At 42.2% G+C, this 25,540-nt stretch overlaps 4 protein-coding genes across 7 annotated transcripts; 2 read left to right on the top strand and 2 right to left on the bottom strand.

Moving 5' to 3' along the window:
• The first annotated feature begins 12,835 nt into the window (after positions 1-12,835).
• nr2c2ap (nuclear receptor 2C2-associated protein) lies at positions 12,836-15,374 on the top strand. Its single transcript, XM_061078238.1, has 5 exons — positions 12,836-12,905; positions 13,068-13,158; positions 14,236-14,341; positions 14,470-14,537; positions 14,926-15,374. The coding sequence occupies exons 1-5, from the start codon at positions 12,868-12,870 to the stop codon at positions 15,046-15,048; spliced, it is 426 nt and encodes a 141-aa protein (XP_060934221.1). The 5' UTR covers positions 12,836-12,867; the 3' UTR covers positions 15,049-15,374.
• Positions 15,366-18,253, bottom strand: rfxank (regulatory factor X-associated ankyrin-containing protein). 3 transcript variants are annotated; one of them, XM_061078234.1, is made up of 9 exons: positions 17,984-18,253; positions 17,318-17,416; positions 17,058-17,159; positions 16,909-16,974; positions 16,704-16,804; positions 16,487-16,612; positions 16,292-16,358; positions 15,733-15,813; positions 15,366-15,637 (listed from the first exon to the last, which is right to left on the bottom strand). In XM_061078234.1, exons 2-9 carry the CDS (start codon positions 17,409-17,411, stop codon positions 15,576-15,578), a joined length of 699 nt encoding a protein of 232 aa, XP_060934217.1. In that variant the 5' UTR covers positions 17,412-17,416; positions 17,984-18,253; the 3' UTR covers positions 15,366-15,575. The 3 variants fall into 3 exon arrangements, with proteins under 3 accessions (XP_060934217.1, XP_060934216.1, XP_060934214.1); XM_061078233.1 differs by lacking the exon at positions 17,984-18,253 and adding an exon at positions 17,548-17,784; XM_061078231.1 differs by lacking the exon at positions 17,984-18,253 and adding an exon at positions 17,545-17,784.
• borcs8 (BLOC-1 related complex subunit 8) lies at positions 17,841-22,969 on the top strand. 2 transcript variants are annotated; one of them, XM_061078236.1, is made up of 6 exons: positions 17,841-17,941; positions 18,162-18,274; positions 19,722-19,786; positions 19,879-19,986; positions 20,636-20,727; positions 22,149-22,969. In XM_061078236.1, exons 1-6 carry the CDS (start codon positions 17,905-17,907, stop codon positions 22,223-22,225), a joined length of 492 nt encoding a protein of 163 aa, XP_060934219.1. In that variant the 5' UTR covers positions 17,841-17,904; the 3' UTR covers positions 22,226-22,969. The 2 variants fall into 2 exon arrangements, with proteins under 2 accessions (XP_060934219.1, XP_060934220.1); XM_061078237.1 differs by lacking the exon at positions 20,636-20,727.
• tmem221 (transmembrane protein 221) lies at positions 21,170-24,810 on the bottom strand. The gene is made up of 3 exons (XM_061078230.1): positions 24,509-24,810; positions 22,795-22,880; positions 21,170-21,873 (listed from the first exon to the last, which is right to left on the bottom strand). The coding sequence occupies exons 1-3, from the start codon at positions 24,808-24,810 to the stop codon at positions 21,314-21,316; spliced, it is 948 nt and encodes a 315-aa protein (XP_060934213.1). The 3' UTR covers positions 21,170-21,313.
• Between the last annotated feature and the right edge of the window lie 730 nt (positions 24,811-25,540).

Genomic DNA, 25,540 nt, shown 5'->3' on the forward strand with positions numbered 1-25,540 from the left:
ATGTATTACTTTGGGCCAGAGCATTTCCATTCACTGCTAAGGTAATTTCATTTAGATTCCAGCACCTGCACACTGCAAGAGGTATCTGAAATGTAAACAAACCAGGGAAATACAATTATTCAGTTTTTGAAATGCGCCTGATGGGGCTCATATAAAATAATATTGTCTGAGACAATAACATGTGTGATGGTAGGAGAGTGACGGAGTGTTGTGCTCGCCAAGATCAATAATGTGCGCTCTGCTCGAAGGGAACATTCATAAAATCCAGACCTAACTGCATTAAAGAACTTACTGCAGAAGTGTTAAATTCGACAGTTTAGTTCGACAAAAAGAGGGGGTGTTGGTCCAGATCAAATTGCATGGTCCAGTCATAGTTCAGACTTTCGCAACAACTGCAGGAAGTTTAACCAGCAAGAAAACAATCGAGGAAGCAAAATAAGCAGAGGAGGCCCAGGATTGCTTGTAGGGTTGGGTATCGTTAAAATTATATCGATTCCGATTCCGCTTATCGATTCAGGTTTTTATCGATTTCACATTTTGATTAGAAAGTGGTAGAAAAAAAAGAAGTGAAATGTTTAGATAACAGAAATATCAACAATAGTATTGGACTGGGCCAATGCACTGTAGCTGTGCTTAATGTTACATGGGGCATCAGTGTAACGCCTTGTGGTAGACAGGCAACATTACAAAAGAAAACCCACACAGCTCAGTGTTTTTGCCTTGAAATTACTGATCTTTAAATTAGCCAAACAACAAATAGTCGTATTTGTGGATGACTAGAAGAAGAAAATGTCTAATTGTCCCTGTAAACTAAAGTAACATCAATAATTGTCAACTTTAAGATCTTTGATATTAATCTCTCATATATTCCTTAACAACAAAGTGTAAATCAGTAGCAGTTGAATCATTTTTGGATAATAACGTTTTAAGCTGCTTGTTGTACGTCTTATTTATAGGAAACCTACTGACATAATTCATACAGGTCATGTTAGTCAGCTAGACGATTTAATATTTGACGTATTCAAACTAGTGTAACGTTCTGCCTCTGAGGTTGGTGATGCTGGTAGTAATCCCATACGATATTACCGTGACAACGAAATCAATGAAAATAATCTGTTCATTTATTTTCTTCATTGAAATAAAAACTGATAAGACTCTGATATCAACACACCTGTATTCAAAACTAATAAAAGTCAAATATAAGTGGGTAGGTATGTCATATGAAATACTTAAGTCTGCACCATATATTGCAATGTGACACCAAAACTAACACATGGAAACATGGAAGATATGAAACCTTGGTTCAGAGTTTCAGAAGAAAAAATGTCCTAAATCCTGTTTTAAATGGAAATAATCTCCGAGAGCCTGGTTATTTAGTATCTGACACCCATGTCTCTCTCCCTCTCATTCCGCTTTCCTGCAAAATCCCTAATAAATAACAACGAGTGGAGATCCATTTGTCATGTCAGGAGAAGAAGCACAGATACGCACTATGAAGGAGATCCCAAACAGTAAAACAACAATATTTTGGCCTTTGACCTCGGACAAATACTCTTGTCAGCAGTCAGCACCTCCTTGAGGGACAGACACAGAAAACATGAATCAGCACAAGGCAAAGAGGCTCTACACATAATAACACACGCATTCTGTTCAAAGTATGACAAGTAATTAGCTGCCTTCTCATAGCTCATTTCCATTCACATTCTAGACGACAGAAACATCTGTCAACCTCAAGACACAGGAAACCACTTAGAGAGAGGAACAGAATCACATCAGATAAAACAATCAAGAACCAGTAAATGATAGAGGGATGCAGTATAATGCAGTATAATTAGTAAATGAGTGTACATAAATAAAACACATTTCACTATACATTAGTGTGTGAATAGAACCGCATACACAAAAGGAATACATTTCTAAAACATAGAATTAGAAGATGGCATCGACCTTGAAGTGATTTTAAGGAGGCAGAAAATTATTTTCTGCACTAAACATGTAATATGGAAGTACAGGCTGACGTATGCTGCTTATATGTACGAAATTGCTGCGTCCGTTTTACCAACATAGCCGTCACTGTCCACATACTACATGCTTCCTTCTCGTTGGCATGGTTGTTTTAAGCATTGCATCCACTAAGCGGCAGCGTGGAGTCCAGAGGAACTTACAATAAACTTGGCACCGATTGGGGAGGATGCGATCATTTAGTTTTTTCCTATGCATGGGCTAAGTTAAATTGTACCAGTTGACTTTACTAACTTGTAAAGACTCTTCAAAATGCTCAGCCATTATTGAAATGTCTTCGCCTTGTCTTACAGTCGTGTCACGTTGACTTGAACTACACTGCCCCCTATGATTCAGTGGCATTGCTGCATTTCATCTGTTTCGTACACAAATACAGACAAAATGAACACTGAGTACAGACAGAAAGCTCTGAACATTTCTATTTACATATCTTATGTTGAGGATGAATGAGGCCAAAGGGAACAGTTATATCACTCAGGATTTTTGTAAACAAATTAATACATCCACGCACATTTATGAAATCCTGGAGAACAAAATGTGACCACTGATGAAGAATGGACAACTGATGTTCCGTCAGTTCTACACATAATTAACTATTATTCCCTGATGAATATTGTTCTCAGTACTAATCAAATAACCTTTTTGTATCTGTTCATTCTTTAAAATGAGGTGTACATTAGTTTGATCACAGATAAAAGCAGAATAAACTCTTTGTTCCACCGCCAGTGAGAGACAGCAGTAAAGTTTCAGTTGAACAAACTGACCTCTCTTTGGGAATAAAAACACAAAAGCCTTTAATGTGACGTCTAATGGCTATATTCATTTTACGCTTATCTGTCACTGTTTGGCAAAGAGCAAGTACTTTACAAGACAACACAACTGTTTCAAAAGCTCTTACTGCTCACAAATAACTTCATTTAACTTCAGAGAGTTGTAGTTGACCGTGCAATTACCTGAAGGGAGAAGCCCTTCCTGCCATCACTGCACTAATGTGAGCCTGCCTGCATCAGGAACTAGGTTGGTTGTGCTACCTGTGCAATACAATATGATTCAATCTGGGACCATATGTTCTCAGGTTGACCTGAGATGGATGGGTCTCTCACCATCTTCGCCTGATGGATAGCTCATTTACTTCTTGATGCCGTAGCTAATTAGGCTTGACCAAGGACTGTCTCTGTTGGCCAGCTGCAGTGACAGTTCTCTGCATACTGGCCGACATGGTCATAAATAATGTCTCATGAGTTGCTGCAACTCAGCTCTGAGGGAGATACAGGAGCTAGGAGGTTGCTTTAGAGGACTTCAAGATACAGAAGAGTTCGGGGGCTCTATTACTTTAAAGCTGCTCTTTTGTTTGTTAATTGTAGATGCTCTATCATTGCCCTAAAATAGACGTAAACTCTGGGTCAGGAAAAAGAAGCCAATGCAAACCTGTGCTCTATTGCCCAACAGAGAGCTGGTTGCAAATAGAAGTCAGGCTCTGTAGAAGTCTATGAGAAAAGGCCCTTCATCTCTCACATCAGTCAGTTTTCATATTGAGTGGATAGTTTACATTACTTATTTCAAGTCATCTTCCAAACAGCATGATGCATGGTTACCATTGACAGCAAGGAGGTTCAGATATTGATAAAGCAGAGAAAGCAATTGGTCACAGACACAGTGTGAGAAACAGCTACTACCATCCAATGGCAGCAGGTCTCAGAGGAAGTTGGGTGTGCAGTGTACCCGAGCTTGTATTTAGGCTCCCCCTCCGTTCCTCCAAATATGGTTAATTCTTGCTTCAAAAAACCAAGATGGCGCAAGACAAAAAACCCTAAACTCAAGGGTTCAAAAGCGCCATTCAAAAACCAATGGGTCACATCATGGAGGGTTGCCACTTGCACCCTTCCTGTCCATTTGGTATCATAAAAATATACTGCACAGACAGAATTTGTGCTCATGAAAATTAATACCTTCTCTCTGCTCACTTATGTGGTCCAGTATTTTTATTACAGTCGTCTCCCTATGGTTGAATAAGAGGCAAGGCTATTCAAAATATGCTTTTATTATGAACATGTTCAAACAGAAGCACTCCCCTCACGCAACATTAAAGGACCTGACAGGGACAGAGAGAGGGAGATGCCGGGGGGAGGAGGGGACAGGAGGGAGCTGTTGAGCGTCTGCTGATGGACTAACTCAATTCCAGGGAACACAATGGAGCCAAAGGCTGATTTCCAAAAGGCAAATTGTCATTCTGAGCAGTGTGGCCCCCGTCTGGTGAGTTCATCTCCTGTGTGGCGGGTGGAGTTGGGGGAGGAGAACGGGACGGGGAGGAGAGGGCAACATTATGGTTGGGCCCCCGGTGCTGGGACGAGAATGAAAGTGAAACAGTTTGAATTGCATTTGAAATGCATTGAAATTAAAATTGGGCCGGCTCTTATGGCGACCATTGGATTCCATTCAGACAGGCACTCAGCTGGTTTTGACCAGAGTGAATGGGCGAACAGACGGCGATCGAGTGAATCGACCCAGACAATGATGCCGTTGCCTCGGTGATGGACCACGGACCCCGATCCTCAGAATGACTGCTGCCAGTCCCTGTACACCCAAGCACAAGCACCCCCACCCAACCCCTCCAACACACTCACCCAGACAGACGCCCACCCATCCTCCACATCTTTTATTCCTCCGTCTTTCAGACTGTGGGTGTACTATCAGCTGCATGTCTCCCCTCTTCGTGCAGTGCTCCAATTACAAAGCTGTCTGCACAGATTAAAGAGGCAGCCCATCTGACAGGAGCTCAAACGCACACACACACACACTCACACACACACACTCAAACACACACACACTGTTCAAGCAAACAGTACATGGAAGCCCATCAACCCACACACATCTGCACATGTACATCCCTAGACTGCTGCGTGTTTTAGCAAGTAGCTCACCTGACACCGACATTCACACAGACATCTATCAGCACAACACCCTTGACCTTATTGACTGTACACACACCCACAGAAAGAAAAAGACAACACACAGCAGGTGTTTGCCGCGGCTGTCTGTCACATCCAGGGAGAAAATAAAGCCATAATGAGAAGGAGAGCTCCTAATTGAAGGTGCCATCCATTTTAATTGATGTGGAAACAGTTTGTAGAGGTTAAAGCTGATAGCTGTGCCTGTTCAGGTGTCTGTACGATCACAGCTGCCAGAGACGTTTTGCAGTTCCTGTCCCGGACCTCGCTCTGTGACACACACTCTAATGATATGAAACAACCTCACGGTAGAAGTCTACTTTTCCCGCTATTACTGTCTTTTTAAGTCCCCATCCTTCACTCACCTGTCTCTTCCATCATCTACGTTATGTGTGAATAACTACCTTGTACTTGAAAAAAAACTATTCACCTCGTTTGTCCCTAAAATATAATGTGGACATTTAAAACCTATACCAAGTTAATGTATCACTCCTTTTTTTTTTTTAACCTGACCTGAAAATGTGTGACATGTGCATCTGTATCAGGATGACTACACCCTCTAAAATTCTGACTGAGTAACCTGCCTTGCACCTATGCAACTGCAGTTAATATCAAGTTTGTTTAAACTGTTAGTTTAAAGGTCATTTTTACACATCCAGCAGACACAGTGATATGTATTTGGAGGCAGGTGTCTGAGTGTCGTGAAAATGTTATCTGATGGCAGTTTAACATACACAACCAATCCAGCATGAATCCTGAGATGAGCTTCAACTGCACTCTGGAACTAAAGACAGCGGACTGTGGGGGTTTTACACTTCAGCCTGTTATTGTGATGCCATGAGCCTCCATTTGGGATCCCCCAAAAGCTGGAAAGCATGGCGAGAGAGAGAGATGTCTGGGATACCCTGCTACCACGCATGGCGACCAGAGCCAGGATAAACTGAAGACAATGGATGGCGGGATGGAGAATATAAAATTGGCAATGGTTTCTTAGATGTTGTCTCAAACTCGTATGCCAAAGAAGTGTAATTAAAGTTCAATACTATACAGTTTAACCATAAACTTTACGACAAATAACTAAAGAAAACTAATTGCATCTTTTCTGCATTGCTAATTCTTTACAATAAAAGCTTTCCTATCAGCACCTATCGGAAAAAACATAAATGCTGACGACGATATAACTGCGAAAGGCTTAAATGAGCAGATTTTTATTCTTTTGTCTTTTTTATTGATTATTCTGTCCTGCTCAGATTTAGCCTTTGGTGGTGAAACTGGATTGCACTATCCCCAAACCACCTTGAGATGCAGCAGGTTAGTAAAGTTCTGCACTTCACCTGGAACCAAGGACTTAGGATATCAAACAATGTGGCTGTGTAACAGCCCTCGATGATCCCATCTGACGATGAGCGATAAATGGTGCCCAAACAGGTGCACTGCCTGTTCCTAACCTGACATTACAGATTGGAGGAGGACGAGGTGGGTCTGGGATGCACCGCTCTGACGCTTGGCTGCTCATGAGGTGTGCTGCTGTGAATAAAGTGAGACAAAGAGATTAAGAGGACGGGGGGTGGGGTCATGCATGCAGCTGGACGCGCTAGCTGCAATACAGAGGGCGAGGATTAGTTCTCCACCGCAGCATGGAGAATATCTCAATGTTGAGCGTCACTGCCGTGTAACTGCTGTGTAATTGCTAAATCCACCGACGACTTTTCAAAAACAACAGAATGTCACAGCTTTTAAAATCCAAATAATTTCTCTTCTATCGTTCTATTGTCAGACTACAACCTGAACATGAGCATTGGAGAGAAACCCCCTGAACCATGTGATCTCCTGCTATTCCTCTCCGCAAATCCTCCGTGACTCGACCATAAAATGACACGCTCCAGCTTTTCCCCACACTATCCCATGAAGGCCTTCGGTGGCCCGGGCCGTGCGGCTGCTGTAGTGAGGCAGCAGGCTGAGATTGGTGAGCCAGGCATGTCCTGTGGGCCTCCAACCACATCATGAGCAAGCAGGGATTCTGACTGCTGGAGCGTGAAGTGGAAGCCGCCACAGTTCATAAATCCTTCCCACCGCGGCGGCGCTGCACAGACGGAGATGCAGAAACCTGAGGGGAACAAAAGCTTTGATCTTCTTGCGTGCTGCATTGCTCATGGTCGTGGACATGCACCTGTGTTATAGCTCGCTGTTGTCAGGCAACTAAAATGATTACGCTGCTGTATCTTGATCAGGTTTCTAAACTAATTTCAACGTGCCCCTAAATAGAAAATACATTAAGCAACATCTTGGACACAACACTGACAAATCCATCAGGATAATAATCCGAGTGCCACCGTGCTCTAGTCATCCATCAACCTCTCAGTAATTTAAAGCAGTGAGAGCGTGCATGTCCACCTTTACCCTGCCTGAAATCCTAACAGAGGACAGAGAAGACGGTGAGCTCGCCCGCTGCTCTCGCAGACACAGCCGCAGACTACGAATCAAATCAGACGCTCCCCTCATTGTGAGTGAATAAATTACAAGTGATTGTGCTTTGTAATGAAGGCAGCGGAGCATATTGTGCAAATGCTCTGCTTTTTAATGATTTAATTAGAGAACCTCACTCAGAACTGGAGCAGAAAATTTCGACACGCAGATGAGCGCGCAGCTCTGCCAGATAACTTCAGGATCCCCCGTTAATTGCTGCAGCCGTCGACAGATGTGCCTCACGTTTCTGCCCATTTCCTGCTTTATTACAATTAGTAAGACCCCCGAAAGAATGCCAAATGTTGTCTCCCTAAAGAAAATGATTTACGACCACTAAGCGGCACTGGGGACGGATGCTGTCTGTGGCTTGAGGCAGCTGAGATCGTGTTAAATCATTAACCACAGCTGCCACACACTGCCGACTCGTAGCCAACGAGACAAATTGAACAGGTACTTAGAAAGTTCCACATCCATTTGGTTGGTTCATCCACAGAATACACAACCAGTGTAGACCTGCTGACTCCCCATCGCCCCCAAAAAAGTTTCCAGTTTCCAGACTTCTCCATAATCAAAGTACACAACAAAACACCATCAGTAAGGTCAGAGAGTCGGTGCAGCCGGTTCGTTATGGGCACCACAGCTTGATGTGCTGCGGCGCTGTGGCCTGGATGTTGTGTGTCCCTCGGCTGACAGCAGCACAGGCATCAATCACCCGACTCATTAAGACAAACTGCACAAGTGCCCACAGTTCATAAAGTCTGGAATTGAACATGGTGACTGTTTTACCTCCTGAAGCATCTGTTCATTTACCTCTCGCTCCAGTCAACCCACCCCGGCACACATTTCACATGACATGGGACAATAACTCTGTTTTTTAACAGTCTAGATGATCTATGGTGCCTGGTCGGAAGAACATGGTGCAAGACCATTTGCGTTGTATTCAAATCCACCATTGCTAGTTTAATGGTGGAAAACAGTGATTGCTGCACCGGAACATTGTTAAAAGGGGTTGTACTGCTGTAGTCCCACTGTTGTGACATGCAAAGAACGATCACATTGCCATTTCCCATTCTCTTTAAAAGCCAGTTGTGCTTTCAACCAGGGCTGTCAGTTATTCCTAGATCAACGAATTTGACATGCCACAATTCACTCAAATATATCCAACCTCCAGGCAGATGCATGGTACAAAGAGGACAAACAGCCTCACAGTTGACCATTACTTCCACATGCCGCTTCCCAGATGCCAGGGTGCCATGATTGTTTGCTCTGCTGGAGCAGGAGAGAAACTACTTGAGATGATCTGATGCACCTCTAGACTGTATATTTTGAATTTGAATGGGTCCTTACAGGTGGAACACCATTTTTTCACCCCTGGTTAAAATTGTGAATAAAGAGCCCTTGCTCTCTCGTTGCCAAATTGCTTTTTGGGGTGGATTTTCGAGAGCCATCCTCCTGCAGAGAGCCCCTGTCCCTGTTCCAGTCTGTGTGTGTGTGTATGTAGGCATATAGCAGTTTTAGATTCATGTTTAATATGTGGGCATACGGCTGTTTTAACTTAATAAATATTTATATTGATTTAAATAGAATCAATATCAACAAACTTTATAGAAGACAAGAAAATGGATGTATATATATAAAATAATGATGGCAGCCTTGATAGATTTCGGTTCCCCTCAGGCTGTGCAGGTCGATGATATTGGGTTTTTTGTGGAAGTAAGAGAGAATGTGTTTCAGTTTCACTTGTGCATTAGCAGATCATCTGTGTTTTTAAGTGTGAGCACATTTTACACCCAACTATGTGATGGTCCATACGTCTACCTTAATACTGTGACTACAGACCATGGTTTGTTGCCTCCAGAAAGCACTGTGTCTGACCACAGCTCATTTAGGATCAATATTCATATGCGCTTCAAATGGGAGGAACTACGTCATTCTGAAACAAGCAAAGATTATTGTGTATCACTTAGAGTTGTTTCACTCTCTCCTCAACTTTTATTAATTTGCAGAATTACAGTTTCTTAGCCACAAATCTGCTGCTCTGCCAGTTAAATAAGTCACTAACTTAATTCAATTTTAAAAGTTTGTATTTACTATTAAACCACCCAAACAAAAGACATTGTTTGTCTTTTCAGGAGCCTATGAATAATAAAATAAAATTATTTATTTTTTACAATGTTGCTCGACCACAAGATAAAGAAATCGTTTTTCAACATTGATGCACTTCTCTCACAAATAACCATTGTGTATTATTTATAATAATACATAATAAAAAAAGTATATGTTTCACCTGTGACCTCAGTTCTGCTGCCAAAGGTAGAGAGGGCTGGGGAGGTAAAGACGGTGCAGCCTCAATGCTTATCATTCCTAGTAGGTTAAAGAAAAAGTATCTTATAAGACTTAGTCAGTGAGTTCAGAACACTGAGACATGAGGAGACAGCTCTCACAATGATACGCTGCAAGGTCCACACTTGAATAGATGTGTTGTTCCTCGTTGCTCCATCATCCAGGCACAGTGGGCGTACGTTTCATTCAAACAATATTTAATGGTCACATTCAGTCGATGAAAAGATGTTTCTCTCACACACACACAACCTCATGTTCTCTCCCGGCAGCATTAAGAGAAAAACAAGAGTGTGATCTATTGCCAAGATCACTAATGGGAAAGATGTGAAAGAATTTCAGCAACTGAATAACAGGAGGTTTTGATGATGAATAATGAATAACGTTTATCATTAGGTAAAGATGTTCATGCAGAAAACACTTTTTTAAATCTGTGTCCAAGTCATAAGCCCGGGTTAAAGGAATAACTCAACATTTATATTATGCTTATATGTCATGATGAAAAGATGAAGATCACTCATGTAGGCTGTATATCAAGATGGACAACATGACTGAACCCAAAAGTGAAGCCAAAGCACCTGAATCACCACCTGGTGGCTAGATGCAATATAAGTCATATATCCCCCAACCTCCATGTTATTGGATGGGATATGGACCAAACAAAAAATGAAACTACACATCAAATACATTCTTCTCAAAGATGACTTCTGTCACTTAGGTGTTTTTATCACACTGATGTTTGTTCAAATGTTCCTTTTCCAGCAGGTTTGGTTTTAATTATTTGATACTATAAAAAACAGGGTGAAACATCATGATTGACAACTGAGACTGACTCATGATTGGTAGAGTCTTGTACTGGTTGGACTGGGCCCTTGCTACTGCGGCTCCATCATCGTGCAGACTCGCTCTAAATGCACAAGATGGCAGCGATTGGAATCAGGTATATTTTCGATTCATTTCTGCAAAGTAAATATATCAAGCTAGAGCCAGCAGGCTGATCATCCTATCTTAGGATATAGACTGGAGACAAGGAGAAATACTAACCTGGCTCTAATCAAGGCTAAACACATTATATCTAGTTTGTTGATACATAATAACAGAATGGCAAGTTGTCCTTTTACAAGGCCATTTATGATGGACTATACTATTGGCCTGTGTGTTTTGTGCCTGATAGCCCCACTAGTTAGCAGCATTAGCAGCCCACACAGGCTAAATGTTAATAACTGCAATGCCAGCTCATCATTCTCTCATGTTGTTGACAAGCAAATAGATGAAAACCTGTATAAAACATCTACAGATATACAGGATGTCACCATCATTCAGAGATATGAGAAGTGAAAGTTATTGCAGTAGTTTTGCATCACAATTTATACTCAATCTTAAATATATGACAAGGGTCTATAAAACCTGAACCGATGCTGCAATGCGCGGAATATAAGGTTCACAAAGTGTGTGTGTGTGTGCGTGTGCGTGTGCGTGTGCGTGTGTGCGTGTGTGTGTGTCGCAGCCTCACAGTCCAGTCAGCCTACCCAGTCCCCTGCACAATTTTCATGGAGGCTTGGTTTCATCAGGTTTTGTATTTCAGACCTATTGATTATCCGCAGTGAAGGGGGGGCACCGTGACAAAACCTCAGCAGGAGCTCTCTGTCGGTAATGAGCCATGAGCCAAGTACACGCTCTCTCCTTCACACACACTCACACAAACACACACTTGTCATTTTTGAGGACATTGCATACATTTGCATTCCTTAACCCAAACCCTAACGCTAACCTCCACAACAGACCCAAACACCATTTCCCTCAATTGATAGGATTTTGCATTGACCTCCATTCATTGTGAACAGCCTAACCATGACCACTTCATGCCGAACCCTAACCTTAACCTAACCACAATTCAAATCTTAACCCGAACTTTAACAAGGAACTCAGAAATTATGTTTTGCCTCATTAAGACCGGCCTTTGTCCCCATGAAGTCTACTGGTCCTGATAAGGTCAGTGTTTGTACTGGAAAAGGTCCAAAATCAATAACCCTTAACAGTAACCTTAACCACAGACCCAGCCACCAATGACCAGCTCGACTCCCCTAATTAGTGGTCTGCAACTAACAGGACCTGAGTCGGAAATTTGTCCCAAAGGTAGTTTGACACACACACGCACACACACACACACGCTCTGCTGTCATATTGCTTCCCAGGTTTATGAGAGAGAACTGTGCTTTCTAGTAAACACAGTAAAGCTCTGGTGTTGGATTCTTTTGAGATCCAATCTGCTGTGAATCAATAACACAAAAGTCAACAGAGCCCAGCAGGGATTCACCTGAACGCACATGTTACATCCACAGACTGTACAGAACAACCTCCTGCACTGGGTTTCCTCTGTTGTTCTGCATGTTCCATTCTAAAGGGAGGCAGTGTTTCTCTGATCGATTCACCTTTAGTCTGTAGAGCCCTTCTCTTCCTGATCGATTCTTATGTGATCTGTGTGTCTCATGCAGACAAGAGGACTGACCCACCTGCAGCTACACACACACACACACACACAGGTGGATGTCAGGGCGTGCACCATCTCTCTACAGCCATGACACACACACACACACACACACAAACAGGTGGAGGTCAGGGCGTGCACCACCTCTCTACAGCCATGACACACACAAACACACACACACACACAAGTGCGCACACACACACACACAAACAGGTGGAGGTCAGGGCGTGCACCACCTCTCTACAGCCATGACACACACACACACACACACACACACACACACACACACACACACACACACACACACACACACACACACACACACACACACACACACACACACACACACACACACACACACACACACAAACACACAAACACACACGCACACACATGCTTTAAACTCTAATCTACACCAGTTGAGAGCTTGACTGACGATGATAAATTTACCTTCGCAGTCGACATTCTTCCCTTGTTCCCGCGGTACGAGACCTCCATCTTGTGGCTGGAAATAAAATAGCTGCACATTCACGTCACTGTCGCAAAAACACACACCTCGTGGTCGCGTCGCTTGACGGCAGAGTGTGATTTAAGCAGGGTGAGATGGCTTCATCGGTGATATGCACAGAAACACAGAGCAGGTACTCTGTCATTAAATCAAGTTTATTCATGAAGACTTGTACGTTAGGGACGTAGATGTCATGGCAACACGTACTGAGCTGTACACGTGTTGTTGTGCTGTGTAAGGGATGCTAGCAGACGTGTAGCTAACAGCTGGTGTGTTGTTGTTGTGCTCTCTGCAGGGTGAGCACTGTGCTGAACAGAGATGTGAAGCAGTTTGGAAAGAAGTTCATGTTTGACAGTAATGAAGAGACGTGTTGGAACTCCGACCAGGTAAAACTACTGCTGATCTGTCTACACATACTACGTACACTACTTTATACCTTGTACTTTGCACAGCATGTACTATTTGCTACCTGTTATGGTTTTCTATTATTGCAGCTGGTAAGTCTTCAGATACTTCGTTGTTTTTTCTTAAACGATACAATATTCAAGATATAAAATGTTAATTTTTTTTAGTTGATATCATCATTATTATTATGACACATCTCACATTATTATTTCTATTAAGTTTAAAGTCAGATTTTACTCCTGGGTAAAGGTTGTGTTTTTAAACGCTTTATTATGAGCAGAGAGACAAACACTTGAGAGAACAGCAAAGCATTTAACAAATCAGAACCAGATCAAATATGTTTTAAACCTCCTCACTGTGCTTACAATATTGATTTATATTGGACTTTTCTTTTACTACTATGGATGGAGTTATATGGAGATATATATTGATTTTGTATAATACCCTGCTCTATTAGATTGACATCTTCAGGGGGAATAGTTGCAATCATATCAGAGTGTCTTTAGTACGCAGTAGTATCTCTTGTTTTGCCTTCACTGTGTTACCTGTTCAGTGTAAACACACAACGTACTCCAAACCCTGATTTACAATTTATAAAGTATAGAATAGAGATACACAAGATAACGAGCAACCAATCCTCCACATTATTCAGACGACAGGTGGAGCAGCCGGATGCAGCAGACAGAGACAAGAAGAGTTGTATTAACTCAACTGTGGTGATCATGTGATATTCTTTACAACACACAGACACCGGTGTCAGCTCTTATCACCACAAACCCTCTTGACATCTTCATCTGTGTTTTCTACGTGTATGACACCGCTCTTTCACTGGTTTATTTTTTGTTTATTTAATTTTTGTGTCTATCTGTCGGATGGGACGGAGTTAAGATGGGAAACAGACGGAGTTTGTCCGGAGAAAGCACAAACTGCATATCTTTTCCCTCTGACATTTGCGTTCACACATGCACCCCCTCTGGATAATATACAGCGGATCTGCAGAGTTCAGTGCACGTCTGAAAGCAGCTAGGAAGTCATTATAGGAATGCTATCTTCTGCAGGGTGAATGTCAGTGGGTGTCTCTGGAGTTCCCGCAGTCTGTCCGGGTGTCTGAGTTAAAGGTCCAGTTCCAGGGAGGCTTCACAGCAAAAACATGCCGACTAGAAGGTAAAAACGCCCGGACGGTACATTTCCCTTTGGTAAACCCCGTCACAGATGATGTGACATTTCAGTGTTTGCTATTGCAGGTGTTTACTAAGTCAAGGTAAATGATTTTCCACTTGTGCTCTCTGTAGGTTGCCCAAAAGATGGAGACATCACAGTGATCGGCCAGATTTACCCAGAAGACAACAACTCCCTTCAGATATCCTTTATTCTTATTACAAAGTATTCGTCAGGGGAGGTTTGAGTGGTTACTTGGCACACGTGCAGCAGAAATAAGAAAAACTAAATTTGAAGAACTGTTCTCTTAATTTGTTGAAACAGATATTACGTTTGAATTATCTGTAATTTACGATGCATGATGTATTTAAACACAGCTGCTGTATCAGCCAAATGAGTTTTGCTTTGCTTTTGAATGCATACCAATGTAAAACGAAATGCTGTTCGCCCAGGGTTATTACAGCAGTTCCAGCTGTACCTTTCACTCGTTCCTGTTGCTTTTCTAGGTTCATATTAAGTATCTGATAATATTTTCCTGGACCTGCTTTTTATTATTACCACACTTATCTTGTTCTTAACTCCACACCCACAGCTTTCCCATACAGGAGGCTCCTGCAGTGGCCAAAGTAAAAATAATATTTGAGAATAGTGCCGACTTTTTCGGGAGAATAATTGTTTACTCCTTGGACATCCTGGGGGAAAAGGCTTCGTGACCATTTTTTCAACCCCTTCATGAGACAGGAAATGACCCCTGGGTAAAGTACAGGACACGAGATGGTGTGGTGGCACTTGGGAAACATGCCATCTGCACTGCCAACTCCTCTGCGGCCTTTTTTGGAATGGGTCGCTTTCAGGAATCCGCCAGGCAATCGCTCTTCGTCACTCAAAGAGAAGAAGCTTGGTGTGGAGTCTGAACCCGAGTTTTAATTGCAGATTAAGTGGCTCTGCTGTGACCATAAGCGTGCTTGTATTCATCAGTAAACTGTATAAATATTGTGCCTTTTTACTGAAGCGACATTCCAGCAGAATAAACGGTATAAAAATACATTTTTATTAAAACTTGTTTACAGTCATTTCTTGCTGTCCTTCACCCACTGCATACATACAGGGTAATGCACATACATGGAATAAATGCTTCATGAATTAAAATGCAGCTTACTAAGGGTAAATGTATCTGCACATGTAATAGTCTATTACAATAAGTTGTAACAGAGGTCTATGTCCTCTGAGATCAAATGTGTCATGTTGCTGTTGGTGTTGGCTTGTAGAGTTTCAGAATATGGTCCTCCAACACTTTCTGAACTAGGAAACAAAGGATATGAAAATGTTAATTCACTGCAGCAGAACTTCTGTTTACAGTAATCTCTTGGATTTGTCAGGTATCAGACAATACATACTCTTTTTGTGTCCAAGCGCAACAGCTAAGGCCGTTGGGCTGTACCCAGAGTCGGACTCAATGGTCATGTCTGCTCCCTTTGCTGAAAGAGAGTAACTTTCTAATATTATTTCAGGGTCCTTCAAGTTTGATGCCTTAGATTCAGTTTTAAAAAATAAGGCTCTTAGAAAATAATAAACTGTCTGAAAATCAGGCTCTTAATTATAAGACACGTAACCTCGAAACTTTCTCTTCTCTGCCAGACGGAAGAAGAATTATTGTTCTGGTATGTGCTGTGTAGTTCATCTGTTTCAGGTTGTGTTTACGCATTAAGCAAATGCTTTTCTATTCAGCCTACTCGCGAGTTTATGGTGTTTAAACCAGGTGCCTGGAAGAGCTCAAGAGGCAATCTGTGTTTTGTGTCCAAAAGCAGTGGAATCTAATGTACATAAATGTTTTTACTTGGTACAAGTATATTCTCAGTTTATGTGTATTGGGTCCTCAATACGATTTCAGTTGGCATTGAAATGGTCTTAAAAAGTCTTAAATTGATCATCATGACTTGTAGACATGCAACGTACCTAAGAGCACCTCCACACATTTGATGTGGTTCCCTCGTACAGCATAGAGAAGAGGAGTTCCACCATTCTGACATCAAAATACACGAGTATTCATTATAAATCAAATAAAAACAAAACTGTAGTTATATTTCAATGTTTACAAATAAATCTCACATGTTTTTTCTAGTCATGTGAGAAAATAATTCCTGACTTTACCCAGTCGTAAGTGTTGATGTCGACTCCGTGCCTGAGAAGAGACTCAACGATGTCCACGTAACCTCCAGAGCTGGCCAGGGTCAGTGCACTCTCTCGCTCCGTTGCTATTGTTTTGGGGTCTGCACCCTTAAACAAAAATTCCACAACATTAGTGAGCTGGTGCATTCAGTCTTAATGATGTGCATCTCTAACTAGTCCTCAGTGGCTTACTTCTAACCTTTTCCAAGAGAAAATCCACCACTGCTTTCTCTCCAAACGCTGCTGCCCACATGAGAGGAGTGAAGCCCCGTTCGTCCTGCTTGCTGAGCAGTGACATGTCTGCAAAATGAAAAAGGTCACGGGGTCAACAGAAGTCATTTTACACGGCCTAATACTGGAGCATTGTGTTGTTCTGCTTGTTGGACGATTTCCAGCCTCCTCACCTTTACTCAGGTGTGCAGCCACTTGTGAAACCTCGCCCTGAGCTGCCAGCTGGTGTATGGATAGAGCTGGTGGAAATAAATGATGCGAGTCATGACAATGCAAAGTTTTCTCAGCCCTTCCCCATCAGAGCACCGCTGCCTGTGCTTACAGTCTAAAGTCGCTGGACGCACGGTGACCTCATTCCCACGCTGCTTGTTGGTCAAAGTGGTGGAGGGTCTGAACAAACCGTCTTCATCCACATCCATGATCTCTGGAGACACCAGCCATGTGAGCGGAAGCAAAACATTCACCGTTAAATTATTTTGAATATGAGGTGGCTTAAAAAGATACTATAGTAAAACTTATATTTCAAGTTTTTATAATATATAACTTATACATTTAAATACAAAACTGGAAGGGCACTTATACCATAGGACCTGTCATCTCTGGAGTCGCAGGGACTTGCATCAGAGTTACACGTATTTCTAACATCTGCAGCCTCATCTTCACCTCTGGCCTCCATGATCACTGCAACGGAAACAAGACACAGGTGATGACGTGCTGTGCTGCAAACAGGACAAGTGGAACTCATGTGTTTACAAATCATATATATATATATACTCGTCTATATATATATATATATGTCATTCTCTCACCACCTCCAGCATCACGGTCTCATTGCGCTAACTTCCTCTTGAGAAAAACTGAAAGTAAATAATTTCAGATCGCACGCTGGGTTCCCGCTGCTCATCGGCGTGTTTCCACCGTTCACTGCTTATCACTCAGTTGATTCGCTATTAAACTCGATCGATTAGTCAACAAAAGAGACACAACCCGCGTTTGAATCGGTCCCGTGTGCCCCCGTGTTTCTGTGGAGGAACATCGGGTTTGTTTCCCGATCGATATTTCTGTCCGGAAACATTGGAGTGTGACACATGACAACAAAAACACGGAAGGAGCAGGAGTCAGCTGACACCACTCGCACTGGTTTGTCACTGGGACCAGCGCCGTTCACTATGGAGGACCAGGAGATGCAGCTGAAAGTCAGACGAGGTAAACACCAGCTGTGTCTATTAGCATTAGCGTGTCACTTACCTCATTGTCACCTCGCAGCCATGCTAGTAGTCGTTAGCTCGTCTTAGCCGCTAAGCTAGCTCTGCACCACCAGGATTGTGTTCAGCCGAGCGTCTCTCCTCCCTGTCCCCCTGATGCCTGACGCTTCCCTGTGTTGTGTCTAATGTCGTGTTGTCTATGTGTGTGTTTGACCCTGCAGTGACTGACAAGTTCACAGAGAGCATGTACGTGCTGGCGAACGAGCCGTCGGTGGCTCTGTACCGACTGCAGGAACACGTCAGGAGGTCGCTGCCTGAGCTGGTGCAGCACAAGGTAATGAAGGTTCCCATCCATTCACACTGGTGCAGACTGAAACACCCTTAAAGGTCCAGTGTGTTAGGTGTAGGTGAAAGGGGACTACTGGCAGAAATTGAATATGACATATCAGAGTGAGGATTTCACTAGTGTGTGATCATCTAAATTGTAAAAATTGTTATAGAATGGGCCTCTTTATATTTCAATATTTTATATTTACATCAGGAGCAGGTCATGTTTTTTTCTACAGTAGCCAAGACTGGACAAACTGAATACTTCTTGTTTTTTTATGAAAACTGAAGGGTAGAGGTTCTCAGTCATGTTTGGAAGGGGAGGGTGATACGAGGGAGATTCAGCTGCAACATAAAACTTCACCACTAGATGTCACTAGATTACACACACTGAACCTTTAAAAGCCTGTTGACCCTCTTCTTAATTTCCCATGCATTGTTATTTAAATACATAAAACTCAGGACACGAATAAAGATATATTGCACATGAATTATATTTCATCCTGTATTGTCTCTTCTTGTCACTGATATTTGCAAAAGATACTTTGACTGTTCACAGAAGTAAAAGCAAAGGTTTTACCTTTAACATTAACAGTTGCTCTGGTCCCAGTTAAGTCTTGAGAGAGTCAGACAGTACAACACCAGGACACTAAAACTGAAACAACAGAATGGAGTTCATCAATCATTCATTATATTATTTACATCTGTGCTTTTCCTACTGTATATGTATTATTCAATAATACTATACAAGAGGTATCTTTGCTGGTATAACTCGCTCTCTTCTTTTCAAGCTTCAAAGTCTTTTGTTTTGAAATTGCTGAAATTGTTGTCTAGTAGCTTTAGTAGCCTGTGTGTGGAGTGTTTTTGCTGTAATTTGTACAGTGAGTAAAAAACTGAGAATAGTACTTTATAAGATATAGATTTCTGAAGACCGATGTACAATTTACCTTTTGTGTTCTTTTTTTTACCAGGATGCAAACTTTACGTCAAATGTACACTTGATCATAAAAAATTTTGACCAGCATGAGCACTCAGACCAGTATGTGGCTACGCATCAGGGTTTCATGCAGTGTGTGTTCTGACAAATACCTATCATAACCATGTTGTAAGATTTCTGCAACTTGTAGCTCTTCTGTTGCTTTGGACCAGACAGGATACCCTTTGTTCGTGGATTGCCCCTTCTCGGACCAATGTCAGTGTGTTTGCCACTGTTAAATGAGACCATGCACGTGGCTGGGTCACACAGTTCTTCATCTGGACATTCCGATTCAGCAAAGTCCCTCTGCTCTTTTCCCCAAATCTGACACATTGTCTATGAGAACTGACTATATTTCCTGAATATAACTAGGTCATGTGAATCAGTCCCAAAGGCCACAACTAACAAAATTATGGGATTTTCCATCTCACCTTGGTTGGATTTTGACAACTTTTACTTTGTGTCACTTCCCACACAGACAGATATGCAGAGCTGGGAGGAGCAGAGTCAAGGAGCCATCTACACTGTGGAGTACGCATGCAGGTGAGAAGACGCACAAAACAACATATTTCCAGAATCCCAGTGGCCCACTCCTATGACTGTTAATGCTTAACCTGATCTTCTGTTTTCCGTAGTGCCGTGAAGAGCATGACCAACAGCAGCATGTATTTCAAAAACATCGATGGCCTCCTCCGTCAAGCCATCAGCTTGAAGGAGCAGATAAGCAACTCTCAAGGACGCAGGTAGGAGGCAGCAGTGAACATTGAGAATACACAGACATGGTGTTCTCCAGAGTGTAGAGGTTTCGGTTTGTGTGAATATTTGAAACCTTGATGATATATGAGAGCAGCAATAATACATATCTCTACAAAAACCCTATTTCTACAAAATGCGCACATCTCTCCAAGTGCCTCGGTACTATCAGGGTTTTGCTCACTTTGCCAAACAGGGGTGGTAATCTTCGATGGTGGTTTTCATGCACAGTTATCTTTGCAGACCAAACAGTCACAAACAAAATTACCGTCAATATATTAAAAAGTCACACACTTGTAGAATATAACTCTTCGCCGGATCATCCAACCCTACAAAGATGTCGTATTGTGTATTTTCAGTTGCTCAGTCTTTGATCCTGTTTGTATTCATTCTTTATTCCACATCATAGCTTTGTTAATGTGTGTTTCTGTTCGTATTATCTAATCAGTATTTTATAATTATTTATTTTTGATGATATTTTGGGACATCTGCTATTATGACTTGTTTATTTGCACTTTATGCCCCCATTAGCTGCAAAGTATTCTTCAGGCCTGTTCTGAACTCTTTGTAGTTAATGGTAGCTTCATATTTTCTGTTGTATTTGTTCCCTTTTCCCCCCCCAATGACACTTGCATGCAGCTGTCATGATGTGACCCCCCCTCCCAGTACCCTTGTCTCTGCTCTACATGCCCCACCCTCTTCCTCATGTCATCTGAACAAAGGTGTTCAAGGTTAGTAGTTCCTCCTGAAAAACAAGATCAAACTTAGGCCTATGTTTCAATGTGAGACAGTTTGTCAGCCAGAAAGTCAAACGTGCAGTAAAACGACCTTTTCAGATTTCGTGAACATTGTTTTAATGTCTTATTTAAATGCAAAAATCATTCTACTTTAAAATTGAATTATATTTTACATATTTGATTTAAGACAAAAACAAAACACATCTGCACATTGTGGACAGATATTTGGCAAAAGCTAAAATATACAGCAAAATAAAGCATTTACATAATCACAATGAATTTAAATCAAGTTCAAAGATACAAAACACTTCAAATTATACCAAATATTTTCAATATGCTCAATATCTTTTTCAACAAATTATAATACCAGCATGAGAAATCAGTAGATAATAGTGAAGTATACTTTTTTTCAATCTCAGTCGCATGTTGTCTGTAATTAATCAGAATAAACATGAGTGTGAGATAATACAGATTGAAAGTTCTCCGTCTGTTTGAGATGACTTGTGTTCACACTCCCCTTTTGAAAACTTGTACATGAAAGTCATCAGTGTCTTAAATCTGAGGGTGAGCTTTGTTACTGTCAAACAAGGGTAGAGTCTTTTGCAGAAATCCCAGACTTGCGTGCAAGGACACTCCTCATCTCGTTGTTGACCCCATTCCAGGGTTTTGTCTGGGCCTGCAACAAACCAGATTCAGTCGACAGGGTCCTGTGCATTCGGGGACCGCTGCCACTGCTGCTGTAGCCATCTTTGTCGCTAGCATGTCCCTGTGAGCCTTGAGCAGGGGAGTACTGCTGCTGCTGCTGCTGCTGCTGGTGCTGGTATTGTTCTTGCTGTCTCGGGTTGCCCAATTGAGGGTAGGAGAACTGATGTTGGAGGTGAGACTGGGTGCGGTGCATCCGTGGTTTGTCCACGCCAATTTTGAGCTCACAGGGACGAGATATAGGCGTGCTGCTGCTCCCGTGGTCGTTCTGGTAGAGGGTGTCGAGGTGGTTGCCTTGGTAGCGTTTAGAACTTCGGGAAGCTTTGACCAGAGAGTGGATGACAATGACCAGTAGAACTAGGATCCCTGAAGAGAGGACACAGGCACTGGCAATGCCTGTTTCCACCTCAAATATCAGGAGCATGAAAATGGACATTGCTGCAGAGAAAGAGGAAGGAGAAAATCAGATAATTAATTTTCACAGAAATACGAAATACCTCCCTATAGTTTGGGCTAACAATGTTAATCTGTAATCAGATAAATAACTCTACTCCAAGCAGATTGTGAAAGTTATTTTCTAACTAAACCCCAGCTTCCTGCTCAAGTCTTAATAGGCACATTTTTGGGAGTTTGGAATCACAAAAACGTGTTTAATTTGGTATAAATGTCATTAAAGAGTGTTCACATCTGAGTTGTTCTGTTTTTTTCGGCAGGAAAAGGACCATTGACTCTGGCGCACCAAAGGAAGGTGGAGAAAAGCACAACTCTGGGATGTGACGTGGCTTCCTGAGCAGGCAGTTTTGCTTTCTACAGCTCTGGTACCTTATGATTGTGGCTAATGTGGGGTCATAAGGACGACACCTCCTCATCACAATGGAGTGACTGCCTCCACTGGCCCCATAGTACAAGCCGCTGAGTGGAACAGAGCACCACAGCGCTGCCAGGTTCAGCATTAAAAACACTTAAGTCATGGACGCTGCTCAAAGAATGCATTGTTCTCTCTGGACTGGCTGGATGGACCAGAGAGAAAGCAGCAGAGCTGTTTTTGCTTCTGCTGTTGAAAATCAACAGTAATGCCAGTGTCTTGGACGCTGGATTTCACTTATGTTTTAATTTTTTTGTTTATTGTCGGTGGCTACATACTGTGAGTAGCCTGCTTATAAATTATAAAAGCTTAAAACACATTCACATTGAAAACACACAAAAGTGTGCTAGAAGGCAACAACAGGTCTCTAGCTCCAACTTGTATTTCAGTGTCCAAGTGTATATTCATGTCAGATTGTGAGAAATGTTCTTCAAGAGAGAATTCAGACTTTAAAAACAAAAGAATCCCATTATTCTTTCAGTTTTGTTTCTTACCTGCTAAGTAGACAGAGATCCCCAGGCAGAAGAGTCCAATAGCCACATGTCGCACAGATCTGCTATCCAAGAGGAACCAGTCTGCTCTGTTGATAGAAATGTCATGTAGTTAATGTCATGCTTCAGATGCAGTATGTGTACACTTACATAGTTTTAGTTTTTAGAATTAATTTTTAGTTTTGTTGCACCTTCTTTGCCATGTAATCAAACCTCTCTTGCTCCTTTTTATTTATCCCCCAATAAGTTGTCATATCAGAAGTGTGAGCCCTAAAACATTCATTTGATTATGTGGGTTACTTAATTATTGGTGTAGCTCATTGCTATTCACATTATCTTGGAATGTCCCCTCGGTCAGTGGGGAGGTCGAGGGCCATGCTTTTGGATTTGTATACCGACGTGGGAAAGGGCCGGCTAGAGGCCGTGCACTGGGTGCATAATGAGAGGAAGGCCATTGTTTGGATGGGATTCACGGGGGTTGTGAGGTGGGGGTGGACCAACAACATTGCAGTGCGGGCCTCTGCACTCTGACACATGAGGGCTTTTATGCTTCTGAGGCCGTGTTTTCGCTTAATGAAACTTAATACAGTTGAACTTAGATCAGGCTGAGGTTTACTGGGGACCAATTAAAGGAGCAGGAGAAACAAACTAAACAGATTAAATGCTGATTACCACTAAAAGCAAGAGTGTTGTACACTTACAATCAAAGACTAGACATTACAAATCCATTAGAGATGAAGTCTTGTTTTGCTCCGCTCTATATTCAATTTAAATGTTCATATATTCAAAAGTATGTGTGTTGGAAGAGAGAGGTTTAAAGCAAACCCATTCACCTCAAACTACAGCCTCAAAATTTGTGGTAAAGTTGTCTCTTTAAGAATTTCATAATAAGTATTTTAATTTGCACCATGTTTATTGTTTATTACAGAAACGTTAGATTGTAGATTGGTTTCAAGGCATGTAAAAGGTCATTGTTAAAGTTAAATTATGTAACTTTTGGCCAAAGAGTAGCGACTGTGGCTCCAAGTAATAATGGCAAAAATGAAGCATGTTAAGGCTGTAACTGTGGCATCAGTGAAGAAGTCCAAAAAACTAAAGATTGATAGAATATATGATGATTGAATAATAATCATAATGTCGATCCAAAGTTCCTTTGCTCTCCAGTTTTCTCAGTTGGTTCCTCATTTATTTATTTGTTCCATGTTATGGTACTGAAATGTTATCCCCACCATTGTGGATTGAATGATGTTCATTGCTGTCTTCTTTCCTATAGTCATGTTTTACTTTTAAAGATTTTGTTGAATAAAGTTTATTCAAGGAAAAGAGAAAAATGTCTTTCAAGAGCTTGCTTACCTTTGCCACCTTTGACACAAAACTATCATTTGTACTAGTTATTACTAGCTTGTAATTACTATTAGTATTATTATTGTTATTATTATTAAATGATGAATTAAGCATTAACTTCTTAATGATGAAAAAATGATTTGGTATTTTAAAACGTACAGACAAGGAAATGGTGATTATCCTGTGCGTATTGATACTGCACGTGTAGTGAGGTCCCAGGTGTGTTAAAGCCTTTAAACGTGACGCAGCCCACCAGGAGTGACCGGAACTATCTGTTTAAGTAATAATACTAACACTAGGTAAAAGTGAAGTAATGGCCGCCGAAGCTGCAGCTACAGGTGCAGTGTGTCGGTCAGGTGATGGAGGTGAGTACCTGTCGGTGTCCTGCTCTCCTCTGCAGACCTCAGTGGAGAAGTATCCGTGCAGGAGACACACGGACACGGAGCTGAGGTTCAGGGTGAGGGCCAGGCAGGACAGCACCGTGGCCACCGGCAGGAGGACGGCCCACACCGGGGCCGGGAGCACCGCCGCGGTGGAGGGGGGGGACTCCTTCACCGACGCCTGCTGAGCCTGGAGCTGGAAAATCAAAATGACCGACAGCACCGACATGATGGCGGATAGAATCCCCAGCAGCGACAGCACGATGAGGGACCGCTGGCTGTACTGGTGCGTCATCCTGCTCCACAATCTGATTCCCAGCGCCTAAAAAAGTTGTTGCATCCGCTTCGAAAACAAACTCCCCGGTGATCCTACACTCCCATAAAGTTCCGCTGGCACCTCACACACACGCACTATTCAAAGTAGTCGTGCGTCCCTCCAGGATGAGTGCTCTCCTTCCCAACACGGCCACTGGTTGCGGTGGTTTCGCCCGTCGAGCGCCCCGCTGCCCAGTCGGAGCATGTGATGTGCTTTAAATCCCCCAGATTAAAAAGTTCCCCAACAACAATGGACTTTTTCTCCTGGATCCTCGTGAACAATGCGTGGACGTGCTGCTGCCACATGCAGGCTGAGCTCACTGCACAAACACAAAAACACCCGGGGCCGAACAAAGGGCTTCTAAAGTTTTCATATCTTCCCATCATCACCTCATCAAACACGCTTTTTAAGTGCATTGAATTTAAATATTAATAAAGTGAAAGTTACACACAATCTTTTATCCTTAAGATGAAAACATGCATTTTTATTCCCTGATATGATGACGAAACCTCTGCAGTCTTCTATCAGATTAGCCTAATTCAGACGGCTGCTGTCCTCATGAAGTGATTAAAAGATTACTATAACTGTGGGATTGTCCACTCGCTTCATATGCTAAAGCTGATAAAGGAAGATGCATTCAATAATATAATGTATTTTTAATCAACTGTGACTCCTCATGGTTCAAATGGTTCCTCTGCAAAATGAGACC

Source organism: Limanda limanda, chromosome 9 (genome assembly GCF_963576545.1).
Source record: "Limanda limanda chromosome 9, fLimLim1.1, whole genome shotgun sequence".
Taxonomy (NCBI): Eukaryota; Metazoa; Chordata; class Actinopteri; order Pleuronectiformes; family Pleuronectidae; genus Limanda; species Limanda limanda.

Excerpts from the sequence above, each read along its gene's own strand:
- nr2c2ap (XM_061078238.1), top strand. The coding sequence starts at position 12,868 with ATGGCTTCATCGGTGATATGCACAGAAACACAGAGCAG. Across the intron at positions 14,342-14,469 it reads AAAAACATGCCGACTAGAAG|GTTGCCCAAAAGATGGAGAC; the intron begins GTAAAAACGCCC and ends TGCTCTCTGTAG. Across the intron at positions 14,538-14,925 it reads AAGACAACAACTCCCTTCAG|AGCTTTCCCATACAGGAGGC; the intron begins ATATCCTTTATT and ends CTCCACACCCAC.
- tmem221 (XM_061078230.1), bottom strand. The coding sequence starts at position 24,810 with ATGACGCACCAGTACAGCCAGCGGTCCCTCATCGTGCTGTCGCTGCTG. Across the intron at positions 22,881-24,508 it reads GGAGAGCAGGACACCGACAG|AGCAGACTGGTTCCTCTTGG; the intron begins GTACTCACCTCC and ends TTCTATCAACAG. Across the intron at positions 21,874-22,794 it reads GATCTCTGTCTACTTAGCAG|CAATGTCCATTTTCATGCTC; the intron begins GTAAGAAACAAA and ends CTTTCTCTGCAG.
- rfxank (XM_061078234.1), bottom strand. The coding sequence starts at position 17,411 with ATGGAGGCCAGAGGTGAAGATGAGGCTGCAGATGTTAGAAATACGTGT. Across the intron at positions 17,160-17,317 it reads CAGAGATGACAGGTCCTATG|AGATCATGGATGTGGATGAA; the intron begins GTATAAGTGCCC and ends TGGTGTCTCCAG. Across the intron at positions 15,814-16,291 it reads ATGTGTGGAGGTGCTCTTAG|CAAAGGGAGCAGACATGACC; the intron begins GTACGTTGCATG and ends ACTCTCTTTCAG.
- borcs8 (XM_061078236.1), top strand. The coding sequence starts at position 17,905 with ATGGAGGACCAGGAGATGCAGCTGAAAGTCAGACGAG. Across the intron at positions 17,942-18,161 it reads GCAGCTGAAAGTCAGACGAG|TGACTGACAAGTTCACAGAG; the intron begins GTAAACACCAGC and ends TTGACCCTGCAG. Across the intron at positions 19,787-19,878 it reads ACTGTGGAGTACGCATGCAG|TGCCGTGAAGAGCATGACCA; the intron begins GTGAGAAGACGC and ends TGTTTTCCGTAG.